The 24055-nt window shown below is 39.3% G+C and overlaps 1 protein-coding gene and 1 non-coding gene across 3 annotated transcripts; both read right to left on the reverse strand.

The window, feature by feature from the left end:
• Positions 1-9186: 9186 nt before the first annotated feature.
• TRAPPC6B (trafficking protein particle complex subunit 6B) lies at positions 9187-23975 on the reverse strand. Of its 2 annotated transcripts, XM_069464490.1 has the most exons (6): positions 23621-23975; positions 16924-16991; positions 16049-16166; positions 13911-13994; positions 10697-10790; positions 9187-9544 (listed from the first exon to the last, which is right to left on the reverse strand). In XM_069464490.1, the coding sequence occupies exons 1-6, from the start codon at positions 23699-23701 to the stop codon at positions 9513-9515; spliced, it is 477 nt and encodes a 158-aa protein (XP_069320591.1). In that variant the 5' UTR covers positions 23702-23975; the 3' UTR covers positions 9187-9512. The 2 variants fall into 2 exon arrangements, with proteins under 2 accessions (XP_069320591.1, XP_069320601.1); XM_069464500.1 differs by lacking the exon at positions 13911-13994.
• On the reverse strand, positions 10369-10472 carry LOC138381229 (small nucleolar RNA U13). Its single transcript, XR_011233139.1, has one exon. It is a non-coding gene; the product is annotated as a small nucleolar RNA U13 (small nucleolar RNA).
• Positions 23976-24055: the final 80 nt, after the last annotated feature.

A 24055-nucleotide genomic window follows, 5' to 3' on the forward strand; every position in this document is an offset into this window, starting at 1 on the left:
GGATGGTGCAGCAGCTCTACAATGTCTTAAATGCCCTCGGTTCCATCTAGATTTCCCTTTCATCATTTTTAGTATGCAGTTTTTATCTTTTTGGTTATAATTTGATTGCTTTATCTCTTGCCTCCCATCCACACTCCAGGCAGAAAAAAACAAAGGCACCACTCCTTGTTGCTTATATTAAGGGAGCAAAGCTTTATAAGAAACCTTCAACTTACATCTCATTTGCAAGAGTTATGCCACATGACTGGCCCTAATCATAAAGAAAGTTGGAAAATATAACTGAGCACATTGCCACTCTTAACAAAAGTGGGGTTTTATTAAAAAGAAAGGGAGAGTATTGTAAGATTTTTGGGTGGTCGGTGCCAGAGAAAGAAAGACGAGCAGAGTAGAAAGGGGTAAGCAAGGAAGCTTTATCTGAGTGCTCCCAGGCAAGGGTAACGGGTCCCAAGAGAGGGGCCTGGGCGAGGTTCATGGGGCCGGAGAAGTCGCACCGCTCAGAAGTTTTGAGTGGGCTTATATATGTTTTTAGGGCTGGGGGGTGGGACTTTCTGGTTCCGTTATGGTTTTAGGGTGGGTATTGAGAACTAGGAGGGGCTGGTGGTATGTATGGATTCCAGGAACCGAGACCCTTATCAGGGTAACCAATCATGTGTGGTCATCCTTTAACTTAGCTGGGCCCTGCAGGCATTGTTTTCGGCAGGTCTCCTGGGTTTCTTCTCTTTTTCATTAGGGGGGGAGGGGTGCCCACCACCAGCCTTACAAGTAGATATTGGGTAGGCAGCCAGTAGTGTCTACTACAAAGGGTTTAGATCATCAAGCTGTACCACCGCTAGCTGTTATAACCTCTCATTTTTTTGCTGATTTGATGCCTGGGGTGGAGAGGTGGGGGTGGCTTGGGGATTGATTTAATAAAGGTAAAATGTCAATTGTTTTACGTTTCTTTCATAACTAGTGGCTGAATATATATTATGCAGGCTATTCACACAGAAGAATAAAATTCCTGAGGAGATAACATTAAAAAGAAGGCAATTTTGCATGTGCAATAGACAAGAGGTGTAAAAACTTATTTTAATGGAGTGACACCTCTATTTACTAGCAAGCTGGAAGATCTCTAATAAGTTAACTAAGAACCCATTTTTATAACGGCTCAACTTGGCATAAGGATATTTTTCAGGAGTGTAGAGACAAATAGAAGTAGACATTTTAAACCACAAAGGCAGACATTTTAAACCAAAAGGACGCTACCAAGTGCTCCTGCTTACTTACTCTAGCTTGAGGGCTGTACTCCTGCCCCTACTCAGCTCCCCACCTAGATCACCCGGTGGAATTCTAGGACTCCAAAAAACAGTTTAAAAATCACTGTTTTAACCCAAATGCCCATCAATACATGATTGGATTAGTAAGCTGTGGTATATGTATACCATGGAATATTACTCAGCTATAAGGAATGATGAAGATACGACATCTCTATGGTTCTCCTGGAGAGAGTTGGAACCCATTATATTAAGTGAAGCATCCCAAGAATGGAAAAACAAGCATCACATGTACTCACCAGAAAATTGGTTTCCCTGATCATCACCTAAATACAAATCTGGGAACGACACCAATTGGATATCAGACTGAGGTGGGGAGCGGGGGAGGGGATGGGGGTATGCCTACACAATGAGTGCATTGCGCACCGTTTGGGGAGTGGTAACGCTTGAAGGTGCTGACTCGGGAAGAGGGGGTGGGGAAGGGAGGGATATATACCTCATGATGGGTGCAATGCGCACGACCTGGGGAACAGACACGCCTGGAGCTCTGACTTGGGGGGAAAGGAGGTACAGGAGCAACATATGTAACCTGCAACTCTGTATCCCCCATAACAAGATAAAATTAAAAAAAAAAAATTAAAAAAAAAAAAAATCACTGTTTTATTGTGTTTTCTCACCCCAGATAGAAATATCTTTATTTGGGGGGTATTTTAAAAACCCAAATATAAAAGCTAAACTCAAAAATTTCAGAGAACTGTACAATTTACTTGTAACTTTCCAGTCTCTTTGATACACTTACATGTGTACATGTTTATTCATAACGTATACTTTATATATTGCGTGTGCAGTATTCTGTAACAAACTTTTTTCTCTTAGACCAATTAACATCTTTCCTTGTATATGTTGGCTCTCCTAGGGTCAAAAAAGGGGGCCCTGTCTTGGTGCTGCCCCACCTTGATCCTGCCCCTAGCAATTGCCACACCTGGGGGAAGGAGGAACACCCTGCCAATCTGCAAAAGAATGCAGGGAGGGCTGGGCGAGGTGGCTCACGCCTGTAATCCTAGCACTCTGGGAGGTGAGGCAGGAGGATCGCTCGAGGTCAGGAGTTCGAGACCAGCCTGAGCAAGAGCAAGACCCCATCTCTACTAAAAATAGAAAGAAATGATCTGGCCAACTAAAAATATATATATATAAAAAATTAACTGGGCATGGTGGCGCATGCCTGTAGTCCAGCTACTCGGGAGGCTGAGGCAGTAGGATAGCTTAAGCTCAGGAGTTTGAGGTTGCTGTGAGCTAGGCTGACACCACGGCACTCTAGCCAGGGTGACAGAGCAAGACTCTGTCTCAAAAAAAAAAAAAAAAAAAAAGAGAATGCAGGGAGTGCCACAGTCTTTGGGCCAGACAGCCCAGGCACAATAGGGTATGGAAAATAACCAAGAGTAACCTAAGGCAAATTATCATGTCATTAACTGTCCATCAAAGTGCTTCAACGGTGACCTTTGAACAACGAGGAGGGCCCAATCCAGACAATATAAAACTGGACCCCAGACCATAATCAGTGCCTCTTGTTACAGCAGGGGGTCTGTTCCTTGACAGGGTAACCACTCATTTTCTGTGGCGAATGTATCTTGCTCTTCCTCAATAAACTTTGTTTCACGCTGCTGGCCTTGCTATCGGTGGAAAACAGACTGCCAACCTGATAATAAAAACATATAAATCTATTTCACCCTTTTTAACAGCTGCACAGAATTTCTTTGTATGCCACCATCATAATTTAATTAAGTGGCATCAATGAACACTTAACCAAATAGTGGAAAAGGTAGATAGTGAAGGATTTCGGGTCTCCTAGGGACGAAAGTGGGTGCTGTGGCCCCCATCTTGGTCCTGCCCCACCCTAATTCTCCATATCTGGGGGAGGAGGGAATACCCTACAGATCTGTGAATCAGAACTTGGCGCACCAGCTGCAAAAGAATGCAGAGGACTCTCTAGCCCACAAGCCAAGCAGCATGGGTACCATAAAGTCCGGAAAATGACCTAGAACCCACATGTGTAGTTAAGGCTAAGGTCATGTGACTCCCAACTGTCCAATCAAAGTGGTTCCATGGTGACTTCTGAACCATGAAGGAGGGCCCTATCCAGGCACTATAAAATAAGACAGACCACAACCAGTTTCTCTCTTTGCATCCTTCCTTTGGCTCTCACTTTGCTGCAACAAAGTGTCGGGTTGCCATCTGTGGTGTATGTATCATGCTCTGTAAACCTATATCTTGCTCTTGTCCTATAACCTGTCTTTCTCTCCTCAACAAACCTCATTTTCGTGCTTGCCTAACTTTGGCATGTCGGGTCATTCTTCTGCCATGAGTGTGCCAAGAACTGACAGTTTCATAGTAAAACCTGACAAAAATTCTTACACATAAAAATTGCATACTTTTTTTTTTTTTTTGAGACAGGGTCCTGCTCTGTAGCCCTGGGTAGAGTGCAGTGGCATCATCATAGCTCACTGCAACCTCAAACTCCTGCGCTCAAACAATCCTCCTGCCTCTGGCTAGCCAAGTAGCTGGGACTATAGGCCTGTGCCACCATGCCCAGCTAATATTTTTATGTCTTGTAGAGATGGGAGTCTCAGTATTGCCCAGGTTCATGCTCATTTTCTTAGGTTAAGTTTGTAGAAATAGAATTGCTGAGTTAAAGGGTGTATTTGTTTTTAAATTTACAAGTGCTCTTTTTAAATGCAAATATTCACTTATCTCTGGTATGCATTGTAAATATTTTTCTTGATTTTAACATTTTTATTATACTTTCTGCCATGCAAACTTTTTTGTAGTAAAAAATAACATGAAATCTGCCCTTTTACATTCCTACTACCAGTGCACTAGGGTTCAAATCTCTCCACATCCTAACCACCAACACTTGTTACTTTTCTTTTCTTTTCCTTTTTTTTTTTTTTTTTTTTTGAGACAGAGTCTCGCCCTGTTGCCCGGGCTAGAGTGAGTGCCGTGGCGTCAGCCTAGCTCACAGCAACCTCAAACTCCTGGGCTCAAGCGATCCTCCTGCCTCAGCCTCCTGAGTAGCTGGGACTAAAGGCATGCGCCACCATGCCCGGCTAATTTTTTTTTTCTATATATATTTTTAGTTGGCCAGCTAATTTCTTTCTATTTTTAGTAGAGACGGGGTCTCGCTCTTGCTCAGGCTGGTCTCGAACTCCTGACCTTGAGCGATCCACCCGCCTCGGCCTCCCAGAGTGCTAGGATTACAGGCGTGAGCCACCACGCCTGGCCACTTTTCTTTTTCCTTTTGATAATGTCCATCATAAGAGCTGTGAGGTGGCCGGGCACGGTGGCTCACGCCTGTAATCCTAGCACTCTGGGAGGCCGAGGCGGGTGGATTGCTCAAGGTCAGGAGTTCGAGACCAGCCTGAGCAAGAGCGAGACCCCGTCTCTACTAAAAAATAGAAAGACATTATATGGACAACTAAAAATCTATATAAAAAAATTAGCCGGGCATAGTGGCGCATGCCTGTAGTCCCAGCTACTTGGGAGGCTGAGGCAGTAGGATCGCTTAAGCCGAGGAGTCTGAGGTTGCTGTGAGCTAAGCTGACGCCACGGCACTCACTCTAGCCTGAGCAACAAAGTGAGACTCTGTCTCAACAAAAAAAAAAAAAAAAAAAGAGCTGTGAGGTGATGGCTCATTGGTTGTTTTTTTTTTTTTTTTTTTTTTAAGACAGAGTCTCACTCTGTTGCCCGGGCTAGAGTGAGTGCCATGGCATCAGCCTAGCTCACAGCAACCTCAAACTCCTGGGCTCAAGCAATCCTTCTGCCTCAGCCTCCCAAGTAGCTGGGATTACAGGCATGTGCCACCATGCTCGGCTAATTTTTTTTTATATATATATTTTCAGTTGTCCATATAATTTCTTAACATTTTTAGTAGAGATGGGGTCTCGCTCTTGCTCAGGCTGGTCTCGAACTCCTGACCTCGAGCGATCCTCCCGCCTCGGCTTCCCAGAGTGCTAGGATTACAGGCGTAAGCCAGGTTGTTTTTTTAGCATAACAGGGTATGTTTATTTTGCCACATCATGAGTGTTTTTATTTCAAAATATTAAAGGGATACAAATGTTTTTGTTACATAGATACCCTGTATAATGCTTAAGTCAAGACTGTTAGTGTGTCATTGGGGTTTTGATTTGCATCCCTATTAGTGATATTAAGCATCTTTTCATATACCTGTTGGCGAATTTGTATGCCTTCTTTGGAGTAATGTTTATTCAAGTCCTTTGCCTATTTTTTAATCAGGTTATATGTTTTTTGCTATTGAGTTACAGGAGTTATATTTGGAGATTAACCCTTTATAAGATACAGTGGTCCCTCAATATCCATGGGGGATTGGTTCCAGAATCATCCCTCCATATCAAAATCCGAAAATGCTCAAGTCCCAGATATAAAATGGGATACCATTTGCATATAACCTACACACATCCTTCCCATATAATCATCTCTAGATTATTCATACCTAATACATTGTAAGTGCTATGTAAATAGTTGTTATACTGTAGTTTCTTAACTTGCATTTTTTAATTGTATTTTAATTTTGGGGTTTTTTTCCCCCAATATTTTTGATCCACATTTGGTTGAATCCTTGAATGAGGAATCCTTACATATGAAGGGCCAACTGTACATGGTTTGAAAATATTTTCTTCCATTCCATAAGTTGCCTTTTCACTCTGTTGTCTGCTTTGCTGTGTAACTTTTTAGTTGTAGGTATTTCCATTTGTCTATTTTTGCTTTGGCTGCCTGTGCTTTTGGTATCCAAGAGATCACTGCCAACACCAGTGTTATGAAGCTTTTCCCCATGTTTTCTGCTAGGAATTTTAGTTTCAGATTTTACATTGAAATCTTCAATCAATTTTGACTTTTTTTTTTCCCCCCCAAAGTCTCACTTTGTTGCCAGGCTAGAATGCCATGGCGTCAGCCTAGCTCATAGCAACCTCAAACTCCTGGGCTCAGGCAATCCTTCTGCCTCAGCCTCCCGAGTAGCTGGGACTACAGGCATGCACCACCATGCCCAGCTAATTTTTTCTATATATTTTTAGTTGTACAGCTAATTTCTTTCTATTTTTAGTAGAGACAGGGTCTCACTCTTGCTCAGGCTGGTCTTGAACTCCTGAACTCAAATGATCCACCCGCCTCGGCCAGGTGTGAGCCACTGCGCCCGGCCTTAAGTTGACTTCTATGTATGGCGTAAAGACAACAGTCCAATTTTATTCTTTTGCATGAAGATATCCAGTCTTCCCAACACAATTTGTTAAAGAGATATTATTAGTTTTTTCATTCTTTTTCTTTATGATTTTCTACTTTTCCTTTATAATTTTCTACCTTTGTATGTTGGAAAGGCCTTCACCACCACAAAATCACAAAAGTATTCTTATTTTCTTTAGTACTTTATGATTTTATTGTTTTACATGTAAACCTTTATGTTTGTCCGCACCTTCCCCTCCCCTCCCCTCCCATATTGATTTGTTGAAAACCCTAACTCTCCCCTTGTTTCTACTGAGAGATTTCTTTTTGGCTACAAGTAACAAAATATACAACCAAAAGTTACCTGAACAATATAAGGAATTTAATATATCAAATAAAAAAAATCCAAAGGTAAAGCAGTTCTAGGGTTGGTTAATTAAGAAGCACAGTTCAGGTGCTTTCTATCTGCATCCTGCTATCCTCAGTGTGATGGCTTTTATCTCCATGCTTGTCCTTTCATAGTCAACAAACAGCTGTTACAGACAGATTAGCTCCGAACATCCATCATCACATATCTTCACTGAGAAGCAGAAAAGGGGAGGGGGCAAATACCTATCTTGTATCCATTTTTTAAGAACAAAAAATTTCCCAAAAGTCCTTCACACTTCCCCTATTTGTCTCATTAGCCAAGATTTCACTGCCTGGGACTAAAGAAACACCTTATTCAACAGCACAAGGCAGCCACACAGAGTTAAGACCAAAACAAAAATGGGGCTTTGTTAGCAAGGAAGGAAGAGAGAAATGGCTGATGGGTAGGCAAATGAGTGTCTGACCCACTTACTTGAAATATCACCTTTCTCACACACTCAATTTCTATATACTGCACCTATTTTGTTTATTTTGAAGATCCTTATTTTGTTCCACTTTGATCTACTTCTGTGTCATTAGCTATTCCTGGGTCATTATGACCCTTGAATTGCTAAGCTTTATATTAAATTTTTATATTTGGTATAATCTTTCCTAAATTTATTTTTTCAAATCTAAAAATTAGGATTACTGTCATGTATCACTTAACAAAGCGGATATGTTCTGAGAAATGTGTCATTAGGCAATTTTGTCATTGTGCAAACATCATCAAGTATACTTAAACAAACTTAGATGGTATAGCCTATTGCTCCTAGGCTACAAACCTATACAGCTTGTTACTGTACTGAATACTGTAGGCAACTGTAATGCAATGGTAAGTATTTCTGTATCTAAACATAGAAAAGGCACAGTAAAAATCTGGTATTATAATCTATGGGACTACCGTTATATATGTGGTCCATTGTTGATTGAAACGTCATTGGCCGGGCGCGGTGGCTCACGCCTGTAATCCTAGCACTCTGGGAGGCCGAGGTGGGTGGATTGCTCAAGGTCAGGAGTTCGAGACCAGCCTGAGCGAGACCCCGTCTCTACTAAAAATAGAAAGACATTATATGGACACCTAAAAATCTATATAGAAAAAAATTAGCCGGGCATAGTGGCGCATGCCTGTAGTCCCAGCTACTCGGGAGGCTGAGGCAGTAGGATCGCTTAAGCCCAGGAGTTTGAGGTTGCTGTGAGCTAAGCTGACGCCACGGCACTCACTCTAGCCTGGGCAACAAAGTGAGACTCTGTCTCAACAAAAAAAAAAAAAAAAAAAAAAAAAAAAGAAACGTCATTAAGTGGAATATGACTATAGTTTAATAAATTAATCTGAGTTAAACAGATTATTTTTGTAACACCACATCTTTCAATGAAAGGACAGTGGTAAGCCTCTAACTTAACTGAGTTTTCCTTTATGTCCTAAAGTAAATTTTTAGTTTTAATTTCAGTTTTTATTATAATTTTTGGTTTACTATAGGAAGTCTATCTTCTTAATCTGCCATTTTTATGGCAGAGAACCCAGTGAAACATCTTGTTTGGTGTGTCAATCACTCCCTTCTGCAGAGTTCCCTGTCCAACAAATATATCTGAAAGGGTAATAATTAATTGGGAAACAAAGTACAGTTTTAATAATCAAAGTGCTGATACTCCAATATGCAAAGTTCTAATAAAAGCTGGCTTGGAGATACCTGCTTATGCCACATAATTTAAGTACATAAGATAAAGGAAGTGGAAGAGGTGGTAAGAGAAAGACACTAGATGAGCACTGACCCCAAACCTCTAAGGTATGGTCCAATGCATGTAGATGTGGCTAATCCAATAATCTGCCCTTGTGGAAGAATAAATAAGGGAATAAAGATAAAGATGTAAGTCCTGGTGAAGAGAAGTTGAAAATCAAGACTACAACAAAAATAAGCATAAAAATTCCTTCTCAACATACCTAATATTCTTTGGCCCTGCAGTCACTGAAATCACATCTAAACTAATCTATATTTTATTTAAATTATATCAATGGAGTTCTCAAGGACTGAAATCTATTAAAGTGAAATTAAGTTTTTAAGCAATTTAGGCAATCATATGTATTTACACGCATATACACATATGTATATATGAAATCCTTATACAGGCATAAAATTCTCTTAACAAAAATAAATTATAAGCAATAAAATAAAAATTAAGCTTAATCTTAGTGTATTGTTTGCTTTCTTAAATAACTAAAACAAATTCACACTTAACCAAAACTTGTTCATTCTTAACACAAATGATTCTGTTGGTGTGTACTTTTCTTTATGCTAATTCAACAAACCCTGAGCTTTGCTTCTCCATCTGGTGTTACATACACATCAATCTAACCAAATAAAAACGTTTAAAATAAGGGTCCTACATCTTGGTGTCTGGTTATTTGAAATCAGATTTTCATTTTAAATAGTTTCAGTAAAGTGTATGTCATGGCAGAACATTCCTTTATCTGCTTTGAGTTGGTCTGTGTCGAGTTGATAAAATACACTCTTACTCCCATACAAATGTCCAACATTGTAATTAAATAATTGCTACTTGAAATACTTTATACATGAATAATTTATCTCTTTACACTGTTGAAGCCTTCCATTTCAGTGTGTTCTACAGCTTCTGTATCATCACCTGAAATTTGCCTGAAGAGAAAACATAAAAATCATTTTTTGATTTTAGGTACACAGAAAACAAGCCTAAACACCAATTTTTTATTCTATTTAGGAAGTAGTTTTAATCAAGACACTTGCTATGTCAAACAACTTTTCACACTCTACACAATCTTCAATAAAGTCAATTCCATTTTTATGGGATGATTATCTAGTTTGTGAGTAGATGCCTTTGTTTCTCTTAGTGATTCCAACCTTTTGCGTACCGTACTTCATTACTAATATCACTGTGAGTGGAAAGGAAATACACTGAAGCTCAAGTCAATTTTTTTCTTGGTTGGTAGTTCTGGTGTAAAGATCTTTAGGGAGGTGTTTAGTGTTAAAAGACTAGTTGGTTTTACTTAGCTTTATACAATAGATATATTCTAACCAGTTGTTTAAAAATAACATTTATAATACTATAGGGAGATTTGTTATTTTAAAAGAATACTGCAGAACATTTCCTTTTAAAGTTAAGAATTGGCCATACATGGTGGCTCACACTGAGGCGGGAGGATCGCTGGAGCTCAGGAGTTCGAGACCAGTTTGAGCAAGAACAAGAGCGAAACCTCGTCTCTACTAAAAATAGAAAAACTTAGCTGGGTGTGGTGGTGAGCGCCTGTAGTCCCAGCTACTAAGGAGATTGAGGCAAGAGAATAGCTTGAGCTCAGGAGTTTGAGGTTGCTGTGAGCTGGGCTGACGCCATGGCACTCTAGCCCACACAACAGAGTGAGACTCTATCTCAAAAGAAAAAAAAAGTTAAGAATCACCCCTGAAATTGTCTCATATATTTGGATTTCTTTCCTTTTTTGTTTCCATGTCAGTTGGGTAATGTGCTGACGTTGTAACAAAGCTCGAGGTAGGCACATCTCATATATGCTCATGAAAACGCAATCATCACACTTACGAAAGACAAAAGGACCAAATTTGGACTTTGCAGATTTTTCTAAACCATTGTACATTAATTCAAAAATTATTGAATAGGAATATAGTATGCCGCATATTGCTACTTTAAATTTTAAACTGATAAAACTAAAATGAAACAGTTTCAGCATTTGTAATTTCCACTAAGTTAAAAAAAAGAAACAACCAACAGCCGAAAGAAAATTACCAAAAACATTAGTAAGAAATGTGAATTCAACTTACAGGCAGGCATTGAAGACACTTCAGCTGTTACAATACTTTTTATCCCCAAGTTTGATAAGCCACCTCTGATTAAGCCACATGTAAATGCTAAATACTAAAAGGGAAAAAAATGTAAAATATAGTAAGGATTTGCTAAAATAGTAAAGCTACTGACAAATAAGACATTTAGTTAAGTCATGCTATCAGTAAGTCATTGCTGCTTAAAAAAAGAGTTGTGGAAGCACTGTTCAAATTACTGAAAAATACGATTGTTGGAAGGTTTCCCAGCTCCTTGGCAACTAAAACATGGACACATGTCTTAAGCTCAGACAATTTAAGTGCTCCAGTCTAGGACTATGAACCTAGAGTGAATGACAAAAACAAGCTGGAAACAGATTAGAATTAGTTCTGGATCCAGCAAAGGTAGTTTTTGTCTACTGTCCATGCTGCCCACAGGATTCTAACTAGACTCTCCCTGTGGAGTGACTTTGGCTCTTTTACTGGCGGCTTTAACACTCCCTGGTTCTTGCCTGTTTTCTGAGCCTATCAATTCTATAAACTAACCAGCAATATTCCATTCAACCGGAGTTGATTTCTACTATCTACAACCAAGAAGCTTGACTTATTCAAGACTTACAGCCTGCCACAACAAAGAATTATCATCCAGTTCAAAATATTGACAGTACAGATGTTGAGAAACTTTGTCATATAAAAGCAAAGAGAGAGAATAAGATTGAGCTATAGCAGGGAAAATCATAAGAATGGGAATTAAAAAATTAATCCAAGGAATTTTTATTATCTATCTAAATTTCTATATTGCATGATGCTCAATAACACTACATATCTGTGAATATAAAATATTGTTATTTTAAAATTAATATACAAAATGGGTACCATGAAGTAATTAGATCTGAGTCATGAAATCTCTAAGGAAGAGACCTTAAAGATTATCTCAAGAGTTCTTAATCTGGTAATTTGTGACCCCCATGAAAATAAAAACGATGTATATGTGCTTATTTAAGGGGAATGGTGTTCCAATTCTCAAAGATGTCTATAACCCCAAAATAGTTAAAAATCAGGGCTGGGTGCAGTGGCTCACTCCTGTAACTCTAGGCGGCAAGATCAATTTGAGACCAGGAGCTTGAAACCAGGCTGAACAACATGAGACACCCCCCCACCCCCGTCTGTACGAAAAAAAACAAAAAAAACCCAGAAAAAAAAGAAAAATTAGGTGGGTATGGTAGTGTGTGCCTGTTAAGTCCCAGCTACTCAAGAGGCTAAGCCAGGATGATCGCTTGAGCCCAGGAGTTTGAAGATGCAGTGAGCTATGATCCTACCACTGCACTCTAGCCCAGGCAACACAGCAAGATACTGTCTCAAAAAAAAGAAAATAAAAAGTCAGACCAGGCAGAGTAGTTCATGCTTGTACACTTACAACTCCAGCACTATGGGAGGCCAAGGCAGGAGGACTGTTTGAGGCCAGGAGTTCAAGACCAACCTGGGTAACAACGAGATCTCATCTCTACAGAAATAAAAATAAACTAGCCGGGCATGGTAGTAGTAGTCCCAGCACCTGTAGTCCCAGCTCTTCAGGAGGCTGAGCCAGCAGGATCACTTAAGCCCAGGATTTTGAGACTGCACTGAGATACGATAGTGCCATTGCACTCCAGCCTGGGTGACAAAGTGAGATCTCCTCTCTAAAGAAAAAAAAATTAAAAAATCACTGAACTGGTCCAACTTACTCTTTTTCTGTTGTTGTTGTTGTTGTTAAGATGGAGTCTCTCTGTTGCCCAGACCAGAGTGCCTTGGCATCAGCCTAGCTCACAGCAACCTCAAACTCCTGGGCTCCAGCCATCCTCCTGCCTCAGCCTCCCAAGTAGCTGGGACTACAGGCATATGCCACCATGCCGGGCTAATTTTTCTATTTTTAGTAGAGATGGGGGTCTCACTCTTGCTCAGGCTGGTCTCGAACTCCTGACCTCAAGCGATCCTCTAGCCTTGGATTCCCAGAGTGCTAGGATTACAGGCGTGAGCCACCGTGCCTGCCCCCAACTTACTCTTTTCACAATTGAAAAAACTAAGATTCTCAAAAAGTTAAATGAGAACCAGAAATACTAAAACAAGTTAGGAAAAAAGAGAAAATATACATATCAATCATAAAAAAATGTAATTAGAGCCTGGTCACCCCAAAAATACAGACAATAAGCCATCTTTAATCAGTGAAATTAAATTATGAAAAGAAAGTATCGTATCCATTTCTTGGCTCAGTTTACTGACATCTTATAGCTGTAATAATAATCATTTAGTAAGTACCTCCTATGAGCTAAGCACCATGTTAAGTACTTTAAATACATTTAAGTATCAAGACAATCTTATAATAATACAGATATGATTGTACCCTTTTTATTAATGAGGATCTGAATTTAAGAGAGCTTTGTGGAAGGTACAAAAAAAAAATTAATAAAAAATAAAAAGAATTAATGAGGAAACTAAGGTCCAGAGGGGTTATATAACTTACTAAATATCACACACTAATCTATAAATTATAGAGCTCGGCTTAAAATCTAGATTTAATTGGTCTATGATTTTCCACTATACCTATACTGCCTTTCTGTTAGATAATTTAGGTCTGGACAAATTTTTACAGACAAATGGCAGCTTATATAATACTTGCCCAGATATTTTAATCACTTCAAGGAACCTTTACATTAAAACTGGTCAGCTTTCTTTGATACATCTACTTATTCATTAATTCCTACATAAGATTAAAAAACAAAAACTATACGAAACCCAGAAACACAGATATACTTAACACAAAACATGTAGTCTTAGAAACAAATGTTAATAATATATTTTTTAAAATGTTTTAATCTGCTAAAGGAGATTATAAACTCTGAGGTGAATAATTTTGCATAGCTAACATCAGTTTTATAAGTTTGAGTATCTTTACTGATGTATCTATGCTATCTATATTCAAGAATCTACCATAAATCTACATTTCACTGGAATTTAGTTGTAGTATTTAATTAGTCACTGTAAGCCTGCTAAGCTTACAGTTTAGTGTAAGTTATTATAACATGAACATCTGTCTTCTATTTCATAGAAAACTCTTTTTACACAAAAGAACAACTTTAAAACATATTTTTAATTCAAGAGTTTATTATGATTGGCATTGTACTTTTCCCTGTAGTTCTACTCTTAATAGAAAACCCCAACCTTCTATTCCATTAAATACCTTAGATGCATGTTCTAAATATTGTTTTCCTGCAGACATTTGAGTAAGCAGACGAAATTTGTTGTCTTGAAGTACATAGATGCCCTATTCCAAAAACAGAAAAAACATCAAAAGGCAATGTAGTCTATAGTTCTTAAAATTACCTTATTGCTACAAAACAACATAAAAGGTTTTTAATGTTATTAAAATTCTCCTTTCCATTTGTTAAATTTTCTTTAAATGAAAGAGGTTTGCAATGTTCAAACTTTAGAGTTGTGAGTTCAATATTTCATAACATTAATATTTACTGAATTTTTTTTTTAAGAGACAGGGTCTCACTCTGTCACCCAGATTGGAGAGCAGTGGCACAGTCACAGTTCACTGTACCCTCCAACTCCAGGGTTCGAGCAATCCTCCCGCTTCAGCCTCCGAAGCAGCTGGGACCACAGGTGCATGCCACCACCCCAGCTAATTTTTTTCATTTTTTTTGTAGAGACAGGGACATGCTGTGTTGCCCAGGCTGGTCTCAAACTCCTGGCTTCAAGCAGTCCTCCTGCTTCAGCTTCTCAAACTGCTGGGATTATGGGTGTGAGCCACTACAGCCAGCCCATTTACTGAACGTTCTTTTTTTTTCTTTTTTGACAGAGTCTCGCTCTGTTCCCCCGGCTAGAGTGAGTGCCGTGGCGTCAGCCTAGCTCACAGCAACCTCAAACTCCTGAGCTCAAGCGATCCTCCTGCCTCAGCCTCCCGAGTAGCTGGGACTATAGGCATGCACCACCATGCCCAGCTAATTTTTTCTATATATATTTTTAGTTGGCCAGCTAATTTCTTTCTATTTTTAGTAGAGACAGGGTCTCACTCTTGCTCAGGCTGGTCTCGAACTCCTGAGCTCCAGCGATCCGCCCATCTCGGCCTCCCAGGGTGCTAGGATTACAGGCGTGAGCCACCTCGCCCGGCCTTTTTTTTTTTTTTTTTTCTTTCTTTTTTTTCCCAGGAATGAAAAATAAACCTAAAACTGAACATTCTTTACACTTTACAAATATTCATAAGACATAGTCTCTATCCTTAAATTACTTACATTCTATGGCAAAAAAATCATTAATACATGCCCATGTGAAATTAGCTGTTATACATAATTAAATCATGTCTAGAAAGTCAATAATTAGAGTCACTTTTTATCATTAGCATTTCAAGTAATTCCAAGCTACAGTTGATATTGTCATATGAAAAAAATGAATTCTATTGGTAGTATCAGAAACATTATAAATATTTTAATTTTTTACTTAATCAAAATGCCAAACCTGGTCAGGTGAGGTGGCTCATGCCTATAATCCTACCACTTTGGGAGGCCAAGGAGGGGGTACTGCTTAAAACCAGTAGTTCAAGATAAACTGAGCAACATAGCGAGACTCTGTTTCTACAAAAAAAAAATAGAATAATCAGCAGAGTGTGGTGGTACACACCTGTAATCCCAGCTACTTGGTAAGCTGGGGTAGGAGACTGCTTGAGCCCTAGTGTTTGAAGATGCAGTGAGCTATAACGCCACTGCACTCTAGCCCAGGCAACAAAATGAGACCCTGCGCCCATCCCCACCCAAAAATGTCAAATCCACTCTAAGTATTTCCTCGAGGTTTATAAAATAAAATCAATCTATTTAAATGCATAGTTTTTAAAATCAATCTATTTAAATAGTTTTCTATGCAATCTACTAATTTTGTAGTAACAAAATATTAGAATACAGAATGACATCAATAATAAATAATGCAAGTTATTTAAGAGTAAAATATGCTGTATAAATTAGACCTTAGAAATTAAAGATATAAATATGATAGATTTGTGGTTCTGCATATTAAGACAACTAAATAACTAAGGAACCAAATTCTGAAACCTATATCATTCTGACATTTATTACTTCTTAAAATTTAACATAACTTATATAATTGGGGAAAAGGAACAGTTATCATTACCGATAACTGTCCTTTTGTCTTTATTCACTTTACCCTAATAGAGAAAAAAACTAATGACTTATTAATAACATAAAAGAAACATTCCAAATTCAACCAGAAATTATTTTAAGTTTTAAATAAGTAAATCACTAAAATGGGACATTCATATTAAGTTAAAGGACTTAAAAGAAAGGCCTTAATTTATCTAAATACCTGATGATTTGTCCTTAGATTGTCGATTTGTTTCTTGAATACTGTAGTCCAAAAATCTTTACAAATGAACTTCATGATATCTAACTCATCCTTAAATCTTGCAGTATCTTTTGTAAACCTAAGAAGATCAACTAGAAGTAACATAACATTTTTCTCCAAAGAAAGCAAGAAAGGCAAACTATTAACTAATTTCCAAATGCCAGAACACCAAACATTTATTGACAGTCATAAAGTGGTAAGCACCAAGCAAAGTAGATCCTATGTCAATGAATTCACATTTTGTTATATGATGGGGCCTAAAATTAGTCTAATAGTATATTAGCCTAACAGCATAGCCAAAATTTTAGGTACAATTCATTCTAGCACATTAAAAAAAAAAAGCTGAGCATGATCATTATATTGTTATATAAAATATAATCAAAATTCAACTACACAGTAAGAAGGAAAAATTAAAAAGAATTAATCTATTATAAGCTATAGTTCTGCTAAAAAAAATTGATCTATAATACAGATTGAAAGATACATGCACAAACATAGACCCTAAGGCATTTTCATCCTTAGGCACCTAAACAAATTTCTATTCAGGTAAAAGAACCTACTAGGCCTTAAGTAGGAAATGCAACACAATTTTGGACAGTTCTTTCAATATACCAACATTTTCAGGAAAAAAAACTAAAATATGTATTTTCTTCAAATATTAAAACATAAAATTTGAATAACTGAGTTAAAATTGCATTGGACCTAAAAAGAATTTTAATCTGTGAATTAAAGAGAAGAATTAAAATTTGGATCTAAAGTTTTATGCAACTTTTTGAAATGGATCATCTTTGTTCATAACCTACCTGGAAGAAAATTTTCAAATCCATACTGCTCACCTTTCTATCAATCCTTGTCCCACTCGAAATCCCATGTTTTCCAGCTTAGTAATACATCGTCCATTTTCCTATTTAAAAAAATAATAGTTTTGAATACTTTTAGAATACTGAGATGTTAGTATTCAAAACTAGTTTTAAAATACTAAAAATTTTAATGTAAATATTTATACTTATTTAACTGCAACATTTTAAGAAAAAGTGAATTATAAGATATCCTTGCATTTTCTTAGCATTAATCATTTTCATAGGGCAATAAGATAAACTATTGCTTATTATTACTTTTTGGAAATACCATCTTCCTAATTACTCTCCCTCTCACCTTTTTCCCTGTTTTCAATCATTCTTTTTTTTTTTTTTTTTTTTTTTGAGACAGAGTCTCTCTCTGTTGCCCAGGCTAGAGTGAGTGCCGTGGCGTCAGCCTAGCTCACAGCAACCTCAAACTCCTGAGCTCAAGGGATCCTCCTGTCTCAGCCTCCCGAGTAGCTGGGACTACAGGCATGCGCCACTATGCCCGGCTAATTTTTTCTATATATATTTTTAGCTGTCCATATAATTTCTTTCTATTTTTAGTAGAGATGGGGTCTCGCTCTTGCTCAGGCTGGTCTCGAACTCCTGAGCTCAAACGTTCCGCCCACCTCGGCCTCCCAGAGTGCTAGGATTACAGGCGTGAGCCACCGCGCCCGGCCATGTTTTCAATCATTCTTTTCTCCTAGGTTATAAAACCTGCCTTACTTCTCCTCATTCATTCCCTTTGTGCTGTCACTAAGTTCTATTGTTCCTTGCTTCAAAATGTATCTTAAGAGTCATCCACCAGGTTTTCCAGTTCTCAATGTGTCATAGTTGATGACCATCCTATGCCTTTGTGATTGCTTTGCTCTTCCTTTGACAATCTCATCTACTAATAATGTTTTTTTTTTTGAAACAGGGTCTCCTCTGTCCCCCAGCGTAGAGTACAGTGGCATGATCATAGCTCACTGCAACCTCAAATTCCTGGGCGTAGTGATCCTCCTGGCTCAGTCTTCCAAGTAGGCAGGATTACGTGTGCCACCACATTAGGCTAATTTTTTTTAGGCTTTGTAGAGACAGGGTCTTGCTATGTTGCCCAGGCTGGTCTCAAACTTTTGGCCTCACATGATCCTCCTACCTCAGCATCCCAAAGTGCTAGGGTTACAAGCATGAGTCATGGAGGAGACCAGCCTAATCTTAAGGCTTTAAATACTACCTCTATGTTGACCACTTCCAAATCCTATAGAGGACCGACCTATGGATTCCCCTACACAATCCAGACCCATACCTCTCCAGCCTCAACCTTCTACTCTCTTAAGACTCACTCTGTTCCAGCTGCATTCATCTCTTTTTTGTCCCTTAAACATGCCATGTATGCTCCAATCTTGCAGTTTTTGCATCAGCAGTTCTTCCAGATATTCACATGACCAACTCCCTTATTTCCTTCAAGTCTGCTCTCATGTCACCATCTCAATAAGGCCCATTTTACCAACTTCTTTAAAATTGCATCATCCCCTTCAGCAACTCTCTATCCTAATAATTCTAAAAGTGTGTCCCCAGACCAGCAAAATCATCATCATATGGAAACTTGCTAAAAAGGCAAATTCTTTAGTCCCTCTCACAATTTACTCATTAGAAATTCTGGGTGTGGAGCCAGTAACCTGTTTCAACAAGACTTCTAAAAGTGATTGATGCTCTATCCCACTTCCCTGCTTAATTTGTCTCCATAGAACTTCTTTCATTGTTTAACATACTATACATTTTACTAGTTTATATTGCCCACATCCCCTTTTTCTTCAATTTCTGCTAGAATACAGCTGCACGAAGGCTGGGATTTTTGTATATTTTGAAGTCTGTTTGTCTCCCATAAAGAAGTAAACCATAGGCCTCATTATTTGCTGAATTTTCTTCAGGGAACCATGCACTCCACTTATGGTTCTGTCACTACTAAAACTAGTACAGACTTTAACTTTATTGGACATAGCCATCTAGAGGTCCTACAGAACCCTCAAACTAGGAGTATTCAAAATAATACTATCTTAATGTCCTCAGCCTGCTCTGCCTCTAAAATTCCCTAACTTCATTAATGGTACCACCATCCAACTAGTTACCCCAGCCAGAAAAGTTCCATTTTCTTCACCCCTTTGCCCTCAAGCTCTCCACACACACTGTAGTCCTGTGAATCCTACCTTTTACATGCTTTTCAAAACCTGTATTTTCAGCTGGGCATGGTGGCTCACACCTGTAATCCTAGGACTCTGGGAGGCTGAGGCGGGAGGATCGTTTGAGCTCAGGAGTTCGAGACCAGCCTGAGCAAGAGCGAGACCCCATCTCTACTAAAAAAAATATACAAAGAAATTAGCTGGACAACTAAAAATATATATAGAAAAAATTAGCCGGGCATGGTGGCGCATGCCTGTAGTCCAGCTACTCAGGAGGCTGAGGCAGAAGGATTGCTTGAGCCCAGGAGTTTGACGTTGCTGTGAGGTAGGCTGACACCACGGCACTCTAGCCTGGGCAACAGAGTAAGACTCTGTCTCAAATAAAAAAAAAAACCCCTATATTCTCTCTCCATCCTTACTACTTATGTTAAGCTTCATCATTTCTCTGCTGGTTTTTAGTTACAGCCTTCCAAGTGGTCTTGTCTCTGGTTTTTCCTTTGAGTAATTTATATTTTATTGGTAACAGAATTTCTAAAAAAAGAAATCATGATATTTCTCTACTGGATATTTCAGTGCCCATTCCTCTTTCCTGAAAATAAAGTCCAAACTCCTTAGGTGGCATGATAAGTCCTTTCCTTAAAGATACAGCCTTTCCTTAAATGACCCCTGGCTAGTTAACCAGATTCACTAATATCAACATATCCACAAGCATCCTTCCCACTACCACTCTGAAATTTCTGGAGCAACTCGAGAGTGCTATGTTCTCTTCTGCCTCCATGGCTTTGCACATGCTCTTCCCTAGACTTCACATCCTTTAAATTCAGCTCAAATCTCATTATCAAACATGCTGGGGTGGAATGAGTACCTGTTAAGTTTTGATGCTCTTTGTGAAACAATCGGCTGTCTGTAGAATCACCCAGAAACACATTTATTAGCAGGAAATACGCTTATAGACAGATACTCTCAAATCCTTTGATCACATGAGCTTTTGAATTAAGCCACACTATGTATCTTCTGATCTTGCCACTTGTTAATTGACTTTGGCACCTGTGAGTACTCAGTACTAGGCACCAGATTTTTAAGAAAAATTAAACCTAGGCTGGGCGTGGTGGCTCACGCCTGTAATCCTAGCATTCTGGGAGGCCGAGGCGGGTGGATCGCTCAAGGTCAGGAGTTCAAGACCAGCCTGAGCAAGAGCAAGACCCCGTCTCTACTAAAAATAGAAAGAAATTAGCTGGCCAACTAAAATATATATAGAAAAAAAAAAAAAATAGCCGGGCATGGTGGCGCATGCCTGTAGTCCCAGCTACTCGGGAGGCTGAGGCAGTAGGATCGCTTAAGCCCAGGAGTTTGAAGTTGCTGTGAGCTAGGCTGACGCCACAGCACTCACTCTAGCCAGGGCAACAAAGTGACACTCTGTCTCAAAAAAAAAAAAAAAGAAAAAGAAAAATTAAACTTGAGAACATTTTATCCATTAACCTTTTTAAAATCCATTCTCCATAAATTGAGAAATGCCCAATTAGTCAATTTTTAGAGCTTTAATTCCTATTCAAGCATAGTTTGAAATCATTTGGAGAATGAGAACATTGGTTCTTTTATTTCACTTCAAAAGTTATAAGTTCATTCCACTATACTGAAAGTTAATAAAATTTTATTTTGCTTAAAAAAATTTTCATCATAGGGCCAGGCATGGTGACTCATGCCTGTAATCCCAGCACTTGGGAGGCCGAAGTGGGAAGATTACTTGAGGCCAGGAGTTTGAGACCAGCCTGAGCAACACAGCAAGACCATATCTCTACAAAAACAATTTAAAAATTAAAAAATTAGCTGGGCATGGTGGCACATGCCCGTAGTCCCAGCTCGGGAGGTGGAGGCAAGAGGATCACTTGCGCCCAAGAGTTTGAGATTGCAGTTAGCTATGATGAGCTAGAGAGCCACCGCGCTCTAGCCCGGGTGACAGAGCAAGACTTTGTCACCAAAAAAATATATATATATATCTCAGACATGAGTAGAACAGCTGTTGGTTTTAAGTTTTACTTTGGGTTAATCTATTGGGAAAAAAAGATTTAAAAGGTTTTCCAGGTCAAGAGTTGGGAAAGAAAAAGAAAGAAGGGAGAGGAAAATAAAGAGAACTGAATGTACACTCGTGGTGGTTGGGCAGACCTGGATTTTATGATAAAAAAGTAAAAGGGGGCAGGGCGAGGTGGCTCACGCCTATAATCCTAGCACTCTGGGAGGCCCAGGCAGGAGGATCGCTCGAGGTCAGGAGTTCGAGACCAGCCTGAGCAAGAGCGAGACCCCCATCTCTACTAAAAAATAGAAAGAAATTAACCAGACAACTAAAAATATATAGAAAAAGTTAGCCGGGCATGGTGGCACATGTCTGTAGTCCCAGCTACTCAGGAGGCTGAGGCAGGAGGATTGCTTAAGCCCAGGAGTTTGAGGTTGCTGTGAGCTAGGCTGACGTCATGGTACACTAGCCCGGGCAACAGAGTGAGACTCTGTCTCAAAAAAAAAAAATAGTAAAAGGGGTGTGTTGTTAATTGTTCTTTGGGGGATAGGGAAGACCAACTTTGCATAAACAGAAAACACTGTTGATGATGATGATAATGATGACAAAGTCAATGTAACTTGAAAAAAATCTCTGTTGTAGATGGGTCTGAATAAGAATTTGTTTCATTTCCAATACTCTTCCTGATGTGTCTTCCTAATGAAATCTTCAAATGTATTCTGCCTATCCTTCTTGTAGTTTACAAACTGGTGGCATCTTTTCTTAGATGTCCTGCAGGTACTTTAAAAGTTCAACCTGCCTCAAAATAATTCATCATCTGCATCTCTTTATCTCTTTCTTCTCCTTCATTCCCTTTCCCAATTAATGGCAGCACCATCCAACCCAGTTGCTCAAGCTAAAAACCTGGGGATAATTTTCAACTGCCATTCTCATTCTTAACCAAGGCCTATAGATTCCACCTCCCACCGCTCAATATGCTCTCGCCTCTTCTCACTATCCCTGTCCTCAGTTCAGATCTTCATAATCTCCTACAATGACTCTTGCAATAACAGATCTTCTCAATACAAGGATCTTCCCTCTCTAGTCCAAACACTAGATTGTCTTTATAAAATGCAAATGGACCACATCATTCCCTTCCTAAAAATTCCTCCCTTCAAAAGACTGAAATTCTTTAATATATTGACTGCCACACTAGAAAAAAAAAGTTTTCTTTCTTTTTTTTTTTTTACTATGATTAGATATCAAGGTATGAAAAAAAAAAAAAAAGTTTTCCTTGGGGCCACAGTGCTTTATTACAAAAATAGAATAAAAACTTTGAAAACAAAATGATCCTTTCTAATGTAATGAAAAATCTGTTATTGACTTCTATTCACTTAATTCACGTTTTTAGAATTGAATTGTCAATTATTAATTGTAACAACAAGAACATCAAGGAAGATTTTCATGAACCAACTGAAAGATTTTGCCCAGGTTTTGCTTCCCAAGGCCCAGGACTCAAAACTAGCCTGAGTTAAATACAACTCACAAGGCAGTTATTGTGTTAATCACACAAGACTCTTTCTAACTTCAGCTCTCAATTCTCACTCTCCACCCATTCAATCTAGTTACAATGAAATAATTAAGCATATTTAAATCCACCGCTTTCATACCAGTATGCCTTTCCCACCCCCACTCTCCACCCCTCTTTATCAACAGCATTACAGAAAGGGCTCTTGACTTGAGCATGACTTTGGAATATCTAATTTCCAGAATCTGTTTCTACTCCAAGATTCTATAGCTAATTACCAATCAATACTTAATTTTAACTATTCAATAAATCCACATTTACCTAGCACAGTGTCAGGCCCACAATACAAGATTAATAAATGTTTTCTTAAAGAATCAATGAGTGAATGAGGACGCCCACACATGAGAAATAACCTCCACGAGGATGGGGCCGTTGTTTCATTCACTACTACAAACCCAGCACCTAGAAATAGCTCTGACATAAGGGGCACTGAATAAATGTTTTCTCAATTGTGTTGCCTAATTATCCGAAAGTCTGCAAACTTTGCTTTGACCTCAAACCTCATTAGGCTTAGGTCCTCGAGTTGTGTGGAGTTGTACTGGTTGGGGAAGGAGGGACAGGATTCTCAGACCGGGACAGGTCTGTGCAGTGGACGGCTCGGAAGTGCTGGAGGTGCCAGCAAAACTAAGTAGGAGCCAAAATCCGCTCTGCAGTTAACTCTGCCATGAATCATGGTAGGGACAACACTAAAAGTAAGAAAATCTGAGGTGTGCAGGACACAAAGGTATGGGAACGGACAAAAAAGATTCAAACAGAAGATACGAAAGAGGAAAGGATAAAGATGAAGTATCAAAGGAGTCAGTCGAGAGGTTCTTGGGTTTAGGACACCTGGAAGTGGACCAGTTTGTCTACATCTCGGGAGGCGCTGGGCGGCGATGGGACAGGGTTTGAAGGAAAGAACTGAAGGGGAGCAAGGCGTGTCATCGCAAAAGAATCAAGGGCAGCACTCACCACCTCTCCCTGCTCCGCGGACTTGTACACTCCAGACACCATCTCGTTATGGAGAAGCAAAAACAACGCCTCATCCGCCATTTCCTGTTTATTCTTCCAAGCTCTGTGTTTCAGCAACCGTTTGGGCCAGGCCTGGGGGTTCTGGCTCCCGCCCGGGCGACTTGGCCCGCGCCGCAGCTCCCGGAAGCCGCGGCCCAGTCTCTCGTTGCTAGGAGACCTAGGAATTCACACGGCTTCCCAAAGGCAGGTACTGGAATGAGTCCGGTAGCCGGGAGAGCCCACCTCAAGGGCCACCAAGCCCTAGGGCCGAACGAAAGAGTCTAACAGCCGCAGGAACCAAACCCAGCCCGCGGAGACCCGAGCTGGCCCTGGGCTGGGGGCGAAGAAACAACTTCCGGTCCCCTCTACCCCGGCATTCCGCCAACTCTATGATCG

The sequence above is a fragment of the Eulemur rufifrons genome, chromosome 2, assembly GCF_041146395.1.
Source record: "Eulemur rufifrons isolate Redbay chromosome 2, OSU_ERuf_1, whole genome shotgun sequence".
Taxonomy (NCBI): Eukaryota; Metazoa; Chordata; class Mammalia; order Primates; family Lemuridae; genus Eulemur; species Eulemur rufifrons.